General features: G+C 41.1%; 2 protein-coding genes across 2 annotated transcripts in view; one reads left to right on the top strand and one right to left on the bottom strand.

The window, feature by feature from the left end:
* Nucleotides 1–3,745: 3,745 nt before the first annotated feature.
* mrpl44.S (mitochondrial ribosomal protein L44 S homeolog) lies at nucleotides 3,746–12,296 on the bottom strand. The gene is given in 4 exon segments (NM_001086302.2): nucleotides 3,746–4,464; nucleotides 7,847–8,025; nucleotides 9,178–9,646; nucleotides 12,108–12,296. Coding segments are annotated over 4 exon segments (969 nt in total). The 5' UTR covers nucleotides 12,257–12,296; the 3' UTR covers nucleotides 3,746–4,292.
* A 626-nt stretch (nucleotides 12,297–12,922) lies between these two features.
* The window catches only part of daw1.S (dynein assembly factor with WDR repeat domains 1 S homeolog), a gene marked incomplete at its 5' end in the record, with an annotated part of 40,298 nt that continues 38,842 nt past the window's right edge, over nucleotides 12,923–14,378 (top strand). Inside the window, 1 exon segment of the mRNA NM_001095764.1 lies at nucleotides 12,923–12,976. Coding sequence (NP_001089233.1) covers nucleotides 12,937–12,976 — 40 coding nt within the window.

The following is a 14,378-nucleotide window of genomic DNA, read 5'->3' as shown; positions in this document are numbered from 1 at the left end:
ATATCAGAAAGATTCGGATTTAGATAAATAACCCCCTCAAAGTCATAGCTATAGTGAACATTAATAACATATAAAAGCTAGAAAATAAATGCAATAACAAAATGTTGAAAACATGAGCTGCAATGAGCAGCGGTTCCCTATACACCAGTGCTGAAGTCTAATACAACAATGTAGTGGGGGCAGTTCATAATGGGAAGTTTATTATTTGTCTCTAGTGATGGGCGAATTTGTCCCAGTTTGATTCGCCAAAAAATTTCCAGCGAAAAGGCGAAAGATTTGTGAAATGCATTAAAGTCAATGGGAGTCCGACTATTCTGATGTGCGGCCAAATTTTTTTGACGCGCCAGATTTCACGCTGGTGAATTTTTGCAGAAGTTTCATGAATTTATTTGTCTGCAGCAAAACACAGAAATTCGGCGCAAATTTGCAACTGTCTTAATTTATTTTCCCATCACTAGGGATGCACCGCATCCAGGATTCGCCATTTTTTTAGCAGGATTCGGATTCGGCTGAATTGTGCCTTGCCAAACCAAATCCGCATCCTTATTTGTATATGAAAATTAGGGGCTGGGAGGGAAATCACGTTGCTTTGTCACAAAACAAGGAAGTAAAAATTTTTTTTCCACATTTTCCTTTCTCGTCTCTAATCTGCATATGCAAATTAGGATTCGGATTCTGTTCGGTATACTACTACCCGCTCAACAATTGCCAACAAACTTTTCTTTCACCATACTGTTCTCAGCCGAGCTCCACACCTTTAGATATATGTAGATAAAATGTCTCTGGCAATAGATATCTATCTTTAAATTGCAACAAACAGCTGCTAATCCCGGGGTATCTGAGCTGCTATTAGAACTCTTACCCTAGAAGCACCCGGCCTTGTGTATTGACCCAAGTAGTTAAGATTCATGGAATTGTGTGCCTGTTAGTGCCCCAGACAAGCTGATTAAACATTTAATGACCAGAAAATGGCGCCTGCATATTGGTTGCTATGGAATATTACATCTGGCACCAACCTTGCACCTGTTGTTATTACTCTACTGCAGTGATTATTAAAAAGCATCACTCATGTCTGTTTTGGAGACACTAGTAAAAATTATGTTTTATGTGGAAATATTATAGGTGTGTCAATGTGACGTCACCAAAATACAGTGCATGTAAACAACACATTGTTATACCCTCGTATAAGGTTGTATGTCATGAGTGTCAGGCCACAAACATAAATGGTTCTTGTGCAGTTTACTAGAGGCGGAAAAAGAGCAGACTAAAGAAAACATAAGAATCCAATTGTAAATACTAATGTTACACAACCATATTGATTCCATCAGCATCAGCTTATACAGATAGACTTTCTCTATATTATACTATATTTTTTAGCATCTGTCAAATATACTTCTATAAAATGATGGTGCCACATGAAAGAGAAGTAAAAGATTACAAAATGATGATTGTAGTATTAAAATGAGTAAACCAAATATTTTGCCATAGTTATCTGAAATGGCTTATAGTTAACTTCCTATGGAAAGGGAATCCTAAACTAGCCAAATCCACCAGCTAAAAAGTTTATTACAGTGCTGAGCAATACCGGCTGGGTGCCCCCAGGCAACCAGCCCGACCACGTTGCGCCCCCCTTCCCGTGAGTGCGTGACCATGCACAAACGAGGACGTGAGTGTGTGGCCGTGTGCAAAAGTGGAGCTTTTTCAGTGGCGGACTAGAGGTACATGCCTGGCGCCAGGACTGTTTCTATATTAAGGTGCCTATTTTTTTCATTTGTTTTTTTTTATTTTAAACCCCACCTACCGATTGCCACAGATTTGCATAGGAAATCCAGTGACGGTGATGAGGAGTAGAGGGGGCGAAGAAGCACGTGGAAGTGACGTCACTTCCTGAATACGTCGTGTGACGTCAGCACTCACAACATAAGGCTGCATTTAGGGCGGCATTAGACCTAAATACAGTCCTGCCAAGCTTTGCGCCCTAGGCACGTGCCTACCCCTGGTTTATTATTTCAAGTATCAAACTAGAATTCCTGGGGCTCACCAGAGAACCTGACACCTTGGGCCTATTCTCACAACAATTAGATATATGACAGTGATGGAAGGTTGGATCCCCAAAGCAGAAAAGTTGGAAGGGACTGCACTTCTGATCAGTCTGCTCTTCTGCGAGTCCCTACCTTCACAAGTGCTGCTAGTCTGCACCTGTATCCCAGGTTTAGAAGGTGCCCAGGAGCTTGTTTTTGCTCAGTATAGGGAGCAGATACATTCCTATTCTACCTGGATGGGAATAGTGGGTGCTGAGCAGTTTGTGAAAGGAGGATAGAGGGAGATTTTAAAGGTAACCCCCCTGGAGCGTTGTGTGGTGCGTCTGCACTGATGCCTGGCCAACCAGAACATTTTGAAATTCTCTCCTCATAGAGAGACATTCTTATTCACATATTTTGTATATTTTTTTCTTCATGTGAAAATAAATCTCACTGTAAATGTCCCTTTTAATATGTAATAAACTATGCTGTTTGTTTCAACTGCAATTTCCGTAAATTATTTCCTTCCTCTTCTGCCTCTTTTCTGCTTTTAAATGAGGGTCACTGATCCTGGATGCCAAAAAAAGATTGCTCTGTGAGGCTACAGATGTATCGACATTACATTTTATAACTTATCTTTTTATTCAGCCCCTCCCAGTCATCTTTCTGTCTCTTATTCAAACCACCCCCTGCTTACTATGGTAAATCAGACCCTAGCAACCAGACAGCTGCTAAAATTCCAAACGAAAAACTATTAAAAACCACAAAAAAGAAAAGCTAATGGGAAACTATCGGTCTACATCATACTAAAAGCTAATTTAAAGGTTTTATGGGTGAACTACCTCTTTAATCTCTGTGCAGTCTGTGAATCTCACCTTGGTTGGTCAGCAGTTTGCTGATTGAGCTGGGTGTTGGGTGAATATTAACCATACCATACAGTTTCCTTGTATTTGATTTCTCCAACATATAAAGCAACTTTGTCAAATAAAATTGCAATGCTTTACAAGCTGCTCCTTCAAACTATAACACACATTATACATTTGATATTGTTGTCGAGTTGGTACATTACCAGCCACTGTATGGAGTCATATGGAGCACCTGACTTACTGAAAATAGGCAAATATCTATCAGGCAGGTTTAAAAACCCCATCAGATGAGGACTGCATTATCACTGTCTTAAAGGAAAACGGTCATGGGAAAAAAAGTTTTTTTCAAAACGCATCAGTTTATAGTGCTGCTCCAGCAGAATACTATACTGAAATCTGTTTCTCAAAAGAGCAAACAGATATTTTTATATTTAATTATGAAATCTGACATCAGGCTAGACATATTGCCAGTTTCCCAGCTGCCCCCAGTAATGCGACTTGTGCTCTGATAAATTTAAGTCACTCTTTAGTGCAAATTGAAGTGATATCACCCCTCCCTCAAACCACAGCCTAACAACAGAACAATGGGAAGGTAACCAGATAGCAGCTCTTCAACACAAGATAACCGCTGCCTGGTAGATCTAAGAACAGCACTCAATAGTAAAATCCAGGTCCCACAGCGCACATTCAGTTACATTGAGTAGGAGAAACAACAGCCTGCCAGAAAGCAGTTCCATCCTAAAGTGCTGGCTCTTTCTGAAAGCACATGACCAGGCAAAATGACCTGAAATGGCTGCCTACACACCAATATTACAACTTGAAAAAATACACTTGTTGGTTCAGGAATGAAATTTTATATTGTAGAGTGAATTATTTGCAGTGTAATTTAGAAATAAAAACTACACCATAAAAATCATGACAGAATCCCTTTCAGGGTCTTCATAAGCCCCTCTTTATGATCTGCCTGTTAACCCCTCCAGTGGAAAATTGGATCAAAGTATGGGTGGCCAAATTGGGTAGTGACATTGCCAAATGCATGGATCTCATTATGTATGGCCAGCTTAAATCAGAGCAAAACAGCAGAACCTGTTTGTTGTACCACAGCTTTACACATGCGCAAGAATTGACAGTTTGTTATAAGTATATTTATTTGTTTCCTATCAGTGGTAAAATAAGAACAAAATGAAGCAAAGAAGATTGCTACTGGTTACAACATTCCTGTTGGGGAGACAAGGAAATGGCAAAATATCAGCCAAATCAGCTCAACACCTTTTTTGAACATTTTCCATGATGAAAAGCACAGGCAGTTTTACTGGGCACGGTTTCCAGTCTAAAACTGAAGTCAAAAACTTCAAAAAATAACGCATTTTCCATATTTGCCAGAAAAGGGAGTGTAAGGTAGGCTCTAGCTACTGTGTATGGCTTTTTGTTCTATAATCTCCTGAGAGGTTGAAGAATAATTCCATGGCCTCCTGTTTTCTGTAAATCCAAACATCTTTCTCAGAGCCACGCGAGCAGCCTCCTCTTCTGCGGCAGAGACAGACTCACCAGGACCCTCTGCAATCAGTTCTTTATTGCTGCAAATTAGAGATGAAGAATGCTCAATACAAGTAATGGCAATCTAGTACATTACATCATTTGCACACTAAGGGCAGAGACACACGCTCAGATTCAGGGAGATTAGTCGCCCGGCGACAAATCTCTTCTTCAGGGTGACTAATCTCCTCTTCTTCATGGTCGACTAATCTCCTCTTCTTCATGGTCGACTAATCTCCTCTTCTTCATGGTCGACTAATCTCCCTGAATTGCCTTCCCACTGGCTAGAATGTAAATTGCCGGCAGGATGGCACTCGAATCGCTTCGTTTTCTGAAGTTGCCTGAAGTTGCCTAGGAAACTTCGGGTGACTTTGTAAAACAATGCAATATCGCCGGCGATTTTCATTCTAGCTGTCAGGAAGGCAGTTTCGTGGAGATTATTCGCCCCAAAGAAGAGAAGATTTGTTGCCAGGCGACTAATCTCCCCGAATCTGACCGTGTGTTTCTGCCCTTAGGGGCACATTTATAAAGGTTGAGTTAGAGTTTTTTCGAACTCGAATGACCTCAAAACTCAAATAGTATCTTATTCAAGATAAAACTCAAACATCTAAAACTCGAATGAATATTACCGACCCGAAAACTCGAATCGAATTAGACAGTACTTGACTCGAGTTTTTTCTCAGAAAAAAACTCGAATGTCAGGAAGGCTATTAACATCTTCAAATGGGTAACTGGACCTCTGCCATTGACTACTACATGAACTCGGAAGGTTTTAGGTGGCGTACTTTTGAAGTTGAGTTGTTCCCAGGGTGAAGGTATGATAAATCTCAACATACTTTTAGTATGTTAAAGAATGGCCAGTTCTAAGCAACTTTTCAATCGGTCTTGATTTTTTTTAAATAGTTTTTGAAGTATTTGCCTTCTTCTTATGACTCTTTCCAGCTTTCAAATGGAGGTCGCTGACCCCATCTAAAAAACGAATTCTCTGTAAGGCTACACACATTTATTGTTATTGATAGTTTTTATTATTCATCTTTGAATTCAGTCCCTCTCCTATTCATATTCCAGTCTGTTCAGTGCATGGTTCATAGGGTAATTAGGATACTAGCAACCAGATTGCTGAAACTGGAGAGCTGCTGAATAAAAAGCTAAATAAGTCAAAAACCACAAATAATAAAAAATGAAAACCAATTGCAAATTGTCTCAGATTATCACTCTCTACATCACACTAACAGTTAATTTAAACGTGAACAACCCCTTTAATAAATCTACCACTTAGACCAGTGTCACAAGGGACATTTTTGAAGACCAGCACTGCCAGGCAGAAAATAGTGGTCGTCAAAATCCCGTTCTACCTGGAGCTGTTTTCCATATAAATCTTTAAAAAGCAGGTAAACCTCTAGTCAATAACACTAAGCGGATATTATGTTCTATTTTTGACTTTTTGTTTTTATAAACCTTAAAAACAAATAAATGTAAAAAAAATGCTCAGGGAAAGTACTTTTTTTGTTTCAGAGCCAATATAATGACTAATGACTGCCGGTCAGTTTTCCAACTGTACAGTCATAGAGAACATGTTCAAAAAGAAAACTGTTCTGATCTTGCCCTGCTCTGGAAAGACATGAGAAAGTCCATCTGAGGTTTCTTATCTTTCCTAAGCAGAGCAACATCAGAAGAATTCTCTCTTTTTCTTCTAAATATGTTCTTCCTAATTTTACCGTTTGATAACTGTCCTGGCAGGTAAAAGTGTGGTTGCAAAATAATTTAAATCAGCACTTCAAAAAAACTTTGAGACCAAAAATAAATGTAAAATGCAAAGGTGTTTAATAGAGCACCATGAGCAATTTTACATTCATTTTGTTTATGCTTCCTTTAAAAGATGTTTCTTTAGAGAAACTTACACTCCTGTATCCTAACATAGTCTTACATGATCTTACCCATGCCCACACCTTGTGTCTCATACCCTGCCCCCTTCTAGATAAGCTCTCTTGGACAGGGCCCAATTTACCTCTTGTATTGGTTGTATTTTTGCATTTATTCTGTACGTTCAGTACACACACCCATTTATTGCACAGCGCTGCAGATTATGTCGCTCTTAATAGTATTTATAAACAATAACAAAAATAATAAATCCCTCACTTTGCCACAATTTTAACTTACCATCAGGTCAAGTTCCAGGCCGATCGATTATAAAACCCATGCCAACACGGGAAAGCACATTTATCAAGGGTCGAATTTCGAATTCATTTGAGTTTTTTAAACTTACATAAACTCCCATAAAATCGACTAGTCAAAATGTATTATTAAAATCGAATTATTAAAACTCGGACTAATTTAAACGACCCAAAAATCGAATCAAATTCAATCAAACCCGATTTGATTTTTCTTCTCCAAATAAACTCTCCCTGGACCTCTCCCATTGACTTCAACAGTAATTCAGCAGGTTTTAGGTGGCGAATAGTCATGTATGATAAATCTCGAAAATCGAATTCATTTAAAAAAACTCTAATCATATTTGGATAATTCCCTAGTCGAATTTGAGTTTTGACTAGGGATGCACCGAATCCACTATTTTGGATCCGGCCAAACGCTCGAATCCATCGCGAAAGTTTTGGCTGAATAACAAACTGAATCCTAATTTGCATATGCAAATTAAGGGTGGGAAGGGGAAAACTTTTATTCACTTCCTTGTTTTGTGACAAAAAGTCACGCAATTTCCCTCCTCACCCCTAATTGGCATATGCTAATTAGATTCGGTTCGGCCAGAAGGATTCGGGCGAATCCGAATCCTGCTGAAGAAGGCGGAATCCCGAACCAAATCCTGGATTCGGTGCATCCCTAGTTTTGACCATAAAAAATCTGAAAATTCGAATTTTCAATTCAACTCTTAATAATCTGTCCCTTACAGTTCAAGCTCAGGGAAGACAACTCAGTTTAAGTGAGGTTTAGGTACAACCATCACCCACAGAGTCAAATTCAGGCATAGTACACACGTCATGCAGTATTTGGGAACTGGCACTTCATGTACAGACCCTATCTGCAGACTCCGACTCTATCAGGCCGCTAACTCATCATTCTATCACAATCAACCCCAGATGTTGCCTTTCATGATGTCTTCCAGACATAGAGGGGTTATTTTTTATTCATTTATAGCACCAACATATTCACCATTGCTTTATAGAGTACATATTTAGCATCAGTCCCTCTCCAGCGGAGTTTACAATCTAAAGTCCCTATCACATTTACACAGATTATGGTCAGATTATGTTTTTCAAATCTGGGGGGGAAACCGAAGTACCTGAAGGAAACCCACGCTAATATGGGCAAAACATACAAAGTTCTTGCAGATAGTGCCCTGGCTGGTATTGAAGTTCATTTAGATTATGGCTGCTATAAAAAACCGAAGCATTTAGAGATACTAACCAGTATAATCCAACAAAATACACAGGCAGAACAGTAGCAGCTCCACATTCCCTAGTCATCCTGGGTTCAGGAAGAGGAAGGTTTCTATGGGACAGCTCTTGCACCAGCAAAGACATAGGATCTGCAATTAACCATATATCGAAGAGGTCCTTTCCAATCAACTGTGTGATTAAAAAATCCTAGAGAAAAGCAGAAATTTAAAGTGGTGAGAAATGTGTTTGTAATCGCAAAATCGGCACTAGAACAGAAGCCTTTTAGCCACAGTAAACAGTTCCAAGCAAATGTTTAAAGGCGAAGGAAAGGCAGAATCACTTGGGCGGGTGCCAAGTTGTTAGGAACCTCCCAGTCACTTACTTCAGACCCCGGGCCAGTGCTCCTCTTACAAAAATGCATCAGCCTTGTGTTCGTGCTTCAGAATCATCTATGCCACCCTGCAAATATAATCCAGGCAAATGCATTTCTGTCAAACCGGAGCGCCAGTCCAGGATATTAACGGAAAATGATACCCCCAAAAAGAATAATTAAGCATCAATCAAATTAAGTGGCATATAAAAGAATCTTACCAAACTGGAATATATATTTAAGTAAATATTGCCCTTTTACATCTCTTGCCTTGAGCCACCATTTTGTGATGGTCTCTGTGCTGCCTCAGAGATCACCTGAACAGAACTACTACAACTCTAACAGGAAGAAGTGTGGAAGAAAAAGACACAACTCTGTTTGTTAACATGTATGGTTTGTTTGTGTGCACTGTGAATCCTACAATCACAGGGGTCAGCCCTTATTTTTTTAAAATTGCAATTTTCTATTTAGGATTAGCCAATGGCACATACTACTAAAAAAAGTATATTATTATGAAAATGGTTTATTTACATGAAGCAGGGTTTTATATACAAGCTGTTTTATTCAATATGTTTTGTTCAGGGGGTATACGTTTTCCGTTAAGTAAGCAACTAGAATCAGTGACGGTGCCCAACACGGTGCCACCTGCACAGTGATTCTACTATTCCATGTTTTTTTCCTAGTTATACTGGCATATACCTATAATTTATAGGAACACACCATTATAACCAGTAAAGAGACATATGATTTTTTTTTTAAATTCCCTCAACCACCCCTCAGAAATGATTAAACTACTAAGCATTGAAGAAGCAGGAAGAGGATCACTCTGTGGCGCTCACTGAAAAGTACCCAGATCAGGTGCAGTTTTCTGCCAAAACAAGCACCAGCCCAGGGTCAAAGGTAAGTGATTACAATCACCGGGGTTGCCTACAATTTGGCACCCCAACCCATGATTTGAATGCATGCAGAGTTAAGAAAGAGACACATACCCTGATAAACAAACCAGCTCTCTGTGTGCCACTGCTCTGCAGCAAAGCGCCGGTAATAGCAAAAAAGGTTCTGTGAATAGTTAGCGGGTCCAAAGGACACTCAGAGCTGAGCGTCAAGTCTTCCACTGCAAGATTCTGAGCAACATGGCATACAACCTCCTGGCTAGTAAGGTGATCAACTAGAGATTTGATGCCATCAGGAGGCAGGTTGGGGAAGGCCTTCTCCAGAGTTTTCTGCACATATGAAGCAGTGAACTCAGAGCCCACACCAGCAAGCTGCTCATTATCCTGCAGGTTCAACATGGCCGTCTCCTTGTCAAGGCCCAGCTCCTGCCGCTGCTGCTCTTCCTGCATCACGTAGGTCTTATTCACAAATGCAGTCTTTAGCAGTTGCATCGAGAAACTCTCATTTAAGCGCTGGGAGAAAGCCAGTACCTCTGCATGATAGTCAAAATTTGGCTGCTGAGACCTACAATAAAATTCAGTTTAGGTGCGGATATCCTGCTGAGACCTACAATAAAATTCAGTTTAGGTGCGGATATCCATAGAAGACAATGACATGTAAGATTAGCTGCCAGGCCTTCCTAAATGCTTTCTTTATGCCACTGGCTGGAACAGTTTTATTAGGCATTTTTATCTAAAGAGGTGGTTCAACTTTAAGTCAACTTTTAGTATGTTATTGAATGGCTAATTCTAAGCAACTTTTCAATTGGTCTGCATTATTTATTTATTTTATAATTTGCCTTTCTCTTCTGACTCTTTCCAACTTTCAAACGGGGGTCACCGACCCCATCGAAAAAAAAAAACAACTGCTCTGTAAGGCTAAAAATGTATTGTTACTTTTTATTGCTCCTCTTTCTATTCAGGCCTCTCCTATTCATATGTCAGTCACTTATTCAAATCAATGCATGGTTGCTAGGGTAATTTGGATCCTAGCAACCAGATTGCTTAAATTGCAAACTGGGGAGCTGCTAAATTTACAGCTAAATAACTCAAAACCCACTAATGCTAACAAATGAACACCAATTGAAAATTGTTTCAGAATCTCACTCTATACATTATACTAAAAGTTAATTTAAAGGTGAACAACCACTTTAAGTTAACTTTTAATGTCATAGAATGACCTATTCCTATCAATTTTGCAGTTGGTCAGTTATTTATTCTTATAGTTTTTTTTTATAATGATTTGGCTTTCTCTTCTACATCTTTCCAACTTTCAAATGGGGGGTGGGGTCACTTATTGCGGCAGCTAAAAGTCTATTGCTCCTTGAGCATACAATTGTACTGTTATTCTTACTTTGTATTCCTTATATTTCTATGGAGACCCTCTCCTGTTCCATTCTCTCATTCAAACTACTGCCTGGTTGCTAAGGTAAACAAGAGCCTAGCAATCAGATAGTTGCTGAATTTGTGGTTTTCCAGCCAAATTGGGCTACTAATTTAAAGCCCAGGTGGGTTTTGAAAGTACAAACTAGCCAATGAACAGATTTGGGCCTTTGGCTGGTTTGTACTTTGGAAACCAGCCACATTTTTTTCTTGCCCTAATGTGCCAAGCCTGCGTCTCTCAATGCATGTTGGGTGATGTAGTTTTGTTTAACAATTTGCCAACTGCCAAGTTTAATGTAAGACTACAATACCCAGCACGCAATCGGACTTTTGTAGTAGTCAGGAAGTAGAACAGAATTTGGGCTGCACCCCAGTCTCCTATCACTCTTAAACTTGAATTCAACCTGTGGAAAAACAAAATCCATACCCCCCACCCCAGGTAGACCCCCTCCCTCCAGGCTAACTACCCCCCCTGGGAAATGCCCCATACCACATACTTACCCAGCGCCGCAGATTCTTGCAAGCAATGCACGCAGTTGGAGCAGTTTGCCGCTATGCGACAAATGCGCATGCACGGAATTACACGGAAATTGCAGATCTCTCAGTCAGCTTACTGAGGACACAGAAGATGGATGCGTGCAACTTTGCTGGAAGAATCTGCAGCGAGGGGTAAGTATGGAGTATGGAGCATTTCCCTGGTGGGGTAGTTAGCCTGGGGGAGGAGGGAGAGGGGTCTACCTGGGGTGGGGGGTACGGGTTTTTTTCCCCACAGGTTGAATTCTCCTTTAAGCATTCTTGCATTTTCCGATGACTTTCCTCAATTTCAGACAATTTTGGGGCAAAAATCAGCTGGCCACCAAAATGTCTAATGGTTGACCTGTGGGGCCCCTATACTTCCTGGGCCCCCCTCTGTAGTTATGCCCCTGGTGATGGGTGAATATGCCATTTTGCTTCACGGATAAATTTGCGAACCAGTGAAAATTGTAAAAAAATTCACTTGCAGTATATTCATTTATTTTTTTCACTGCACATGTGCTATTTTTGGGCTACTTTTGAAGTGCCTCTTGGTTAGTTTCGGGCTGGTTTTGTAGCGGACTTTGGCTGATTTTGAAAAATTAGGCCCTGGCAGTAATCCTTGGAGACCAATCACATGATTGCTTTCAGTGTTCAACCTGCAACTGGCTGAAAAAAAGCCCATCACTGATTGGTTGCTATGGGTTACTGCCCAGCATTTATAAACGAGCCCCATTATGTTTTCTATTTTAAAATGGCCCCTTATACCCACCAATATACAAGTTCAAGATTACATTTGTAAAGGGGTTCACCTTTAAATATAATTTTCCTATCAACATATTTGTTGGGTGTCTGAATGATTTCAATTCTTGGTTGTGATTTCCTGTCCCTGAATCCAGCTCGACTAGTAAGAAGTTACACAGCCCATGTATTAAAGGGGCGAGGCTTTATATTGGGGTAAAGGTTTCTATGTGCACTGGGACAATAAATCAACAGATGCCCGGCTATAACTCGCAGTCTAAGTTAACGCCACTCGCAGGCGCAGCCTGAAGCCCCGATGACTTTGACACTGTCACACGTGCCATTGTTACCTTGGAATCGGCTTCGGGGGCCCGGCCAGTTCCAGTTTTTTCTCCAAGGCCCGAAGATACGGTCGCAACCAGCGCTTTTTCCCTCGGACTGGAATCCAGCGTGGCCCAGACAGTGCTAGAGACCGGAGCCCAAGAAGCAGGGACGCCATCATATAACGAAGAGACTGGCCAATAAGTCACGTCAAACCCGGAACGCTTTTGCTGCGTAACATTTGCTCGTGGGAAACAAATCTAGGAACACACTTCCGCTTTACGCACCGGCCGCAGGACTGGTCACGTGATTAAATAGTTCCAAGCAATGCCGCTGCTCAGTGATTGGTCACACTGGTTAGGGACGCGGATAATTGAGTTACCAATGGGAAAGAGGACCCTGTTGCGGGTGTTAAAGGCGACTGCGATTTAAAGCAGTCCCACTGAACGTATTACACGTGAACTTTAACTTGTGCTCAGTGCTGCTTGTGCTCACCACAAGGAATGACAGCTCATGTATTCGACTGGAAAGTTAGTTAAAACATGCAAGATAAAAAAAAAAGTATTTTCAGCATTAAATAGACGCAATTAGATCTTAAATAAAAAGCGTCAACCCACAATCCCCTCAAACTTTCGCTATGAAAAGTGAACGCAGCTCTCAACCTTTCCTCGCGTCATACTGAGATGATTTCCCGCGCTATTATTTCAGACTTGGCTCTGCGCCCCGTAACCAATGAAACTCAGACGGAGGCGCAGAAATCCCGCCTCCTTTGCGCCTGCGCGGTGCGAGTGTTTTCCGTTTCCACGGCAACGACAGTACCGAGGGAGAGAAGTAAAAGAAGAAAGCGAGAGAGAGAAGATGCGGCTAAAGCGATTCTTACTCCGGTATTTTCCTCCAGGTATGAGCGCCCGTACTTTGTCAGCATGGTAATAAGGAGTTACAAGATGCAATGGCAGGGCTATGTACACACTGGGGTTCCTGGGTGTTGAAAGGTTTCTCTCAGTCACACTCAGCAAGTGCTGTTGGGTTTATAAGAGATGCAACTCTTTTGCCTCAGTCTCCCAACCCCCACCATCACGTGGGACCTTTGGGAAAATTGCAGACATCAGGGATTGTGATAAAATAATGAAAAACCTATATCCAACATTTGTTAGCTATTGTCAGCATATAATCAGCGATGTCCTCCTGCTGAAACTCAGCAATAGCTTAAAGGGATGCGCCACCTTCATGGTAACTTTTAGTATGTTATAGAATGACCAATTCCTAGCAACTTTTCAATTGGTCTTCATTATTTATTCTTTATTGTTTTTGAATTATTTTCCTTCTTCTTGTGGCTCTTTCCAACCTTCAAATGAGGGTCGCTGACCCCCTTTAAAAACAAATGCTCGGTAAGGCTTCACATGTATTGTTATTGCTACTTTTTATTCAATCTTTCAATTCGGTCCCTCTCCTATTCATATTCCAGCCTCTTATTCCAATCAACACATGGTTGTTAGGGGAATTTGCACCCTAGTTACCATTGACTCTCTTCACTCTAATATCTCAGCCATCTCATGTCCTAATGTGGCTACCTCTGTCTACTATAGTACTCTCACCACTGCCCTAAATGAGCTTGCTCCTATAAAAACTAAACGTTCTCGACCCAAACCACTTCAACCTTGGCATACTGCTCATACAAAAGCGCTCCAAAGACACTCACGTGCACTTGAGCGTCGCTGGCGCAAATCCCGTTCAGAATCAGACTTTTGGAGCTACAAATCCGCCCTGCGCTCCTTTAACACCAGCCTCTTCCAAGCCAAACAAACATACTTTACTTCACTCATTAACTCCCTTTCTAAAAAAACAGCACAACTTTTCTCCACCTTTAACACTCTCCTTTCCCCTTCTCCACCCCCTCCATGCACATCTGTCTCTGCTCAAGATATTGCTGAGCACTTCAAAAACAAAATTGACACTATCAGAAGGGACATTACACTACTCAACCCCCCTAGACTTCCACCACCCTCCCTCCACACTGCCCAGTCTCTCCTGTGCTCCTTCACCCCTGTCACTGATGAGGAAGTCTCAAAGCTTCTGACCTCTTCTCACCTTACCACCTGCCCGCTTGATCCAATTCCCTCGAAACTTCTCCGCAATACCAATCCTTGTCTAATCAAAGCCTTAACTCACCTATTTAATCTTTCGCTCTCAACTGGACTGTTTCCTTCTCAACTAAAACATGCTCTTGTCACCCCCATTCTGAAAAAACCCTCTCTTGATCCCTCCAATTTTGACAACCTCCGACCTATCTCTCTGCTACC

This window comes from Xenopus laevis, chromosome 5S, assembly GCF_017654675.1.
Source record: "Xenopus laevis strain J_2021 chromosome 5S, Xenopus_laevis_v10.1, whole genome shotgun sequence".
NCBI classification, from domain to species: Eukaryota; Metazoa; Chordata; class Amphibia; order Anura; family Pipidae; genus Xenopus; species Xenopus laevis.
This window is presented reverse-complemented; position numbering and strand designations above follow the sequence as displayed.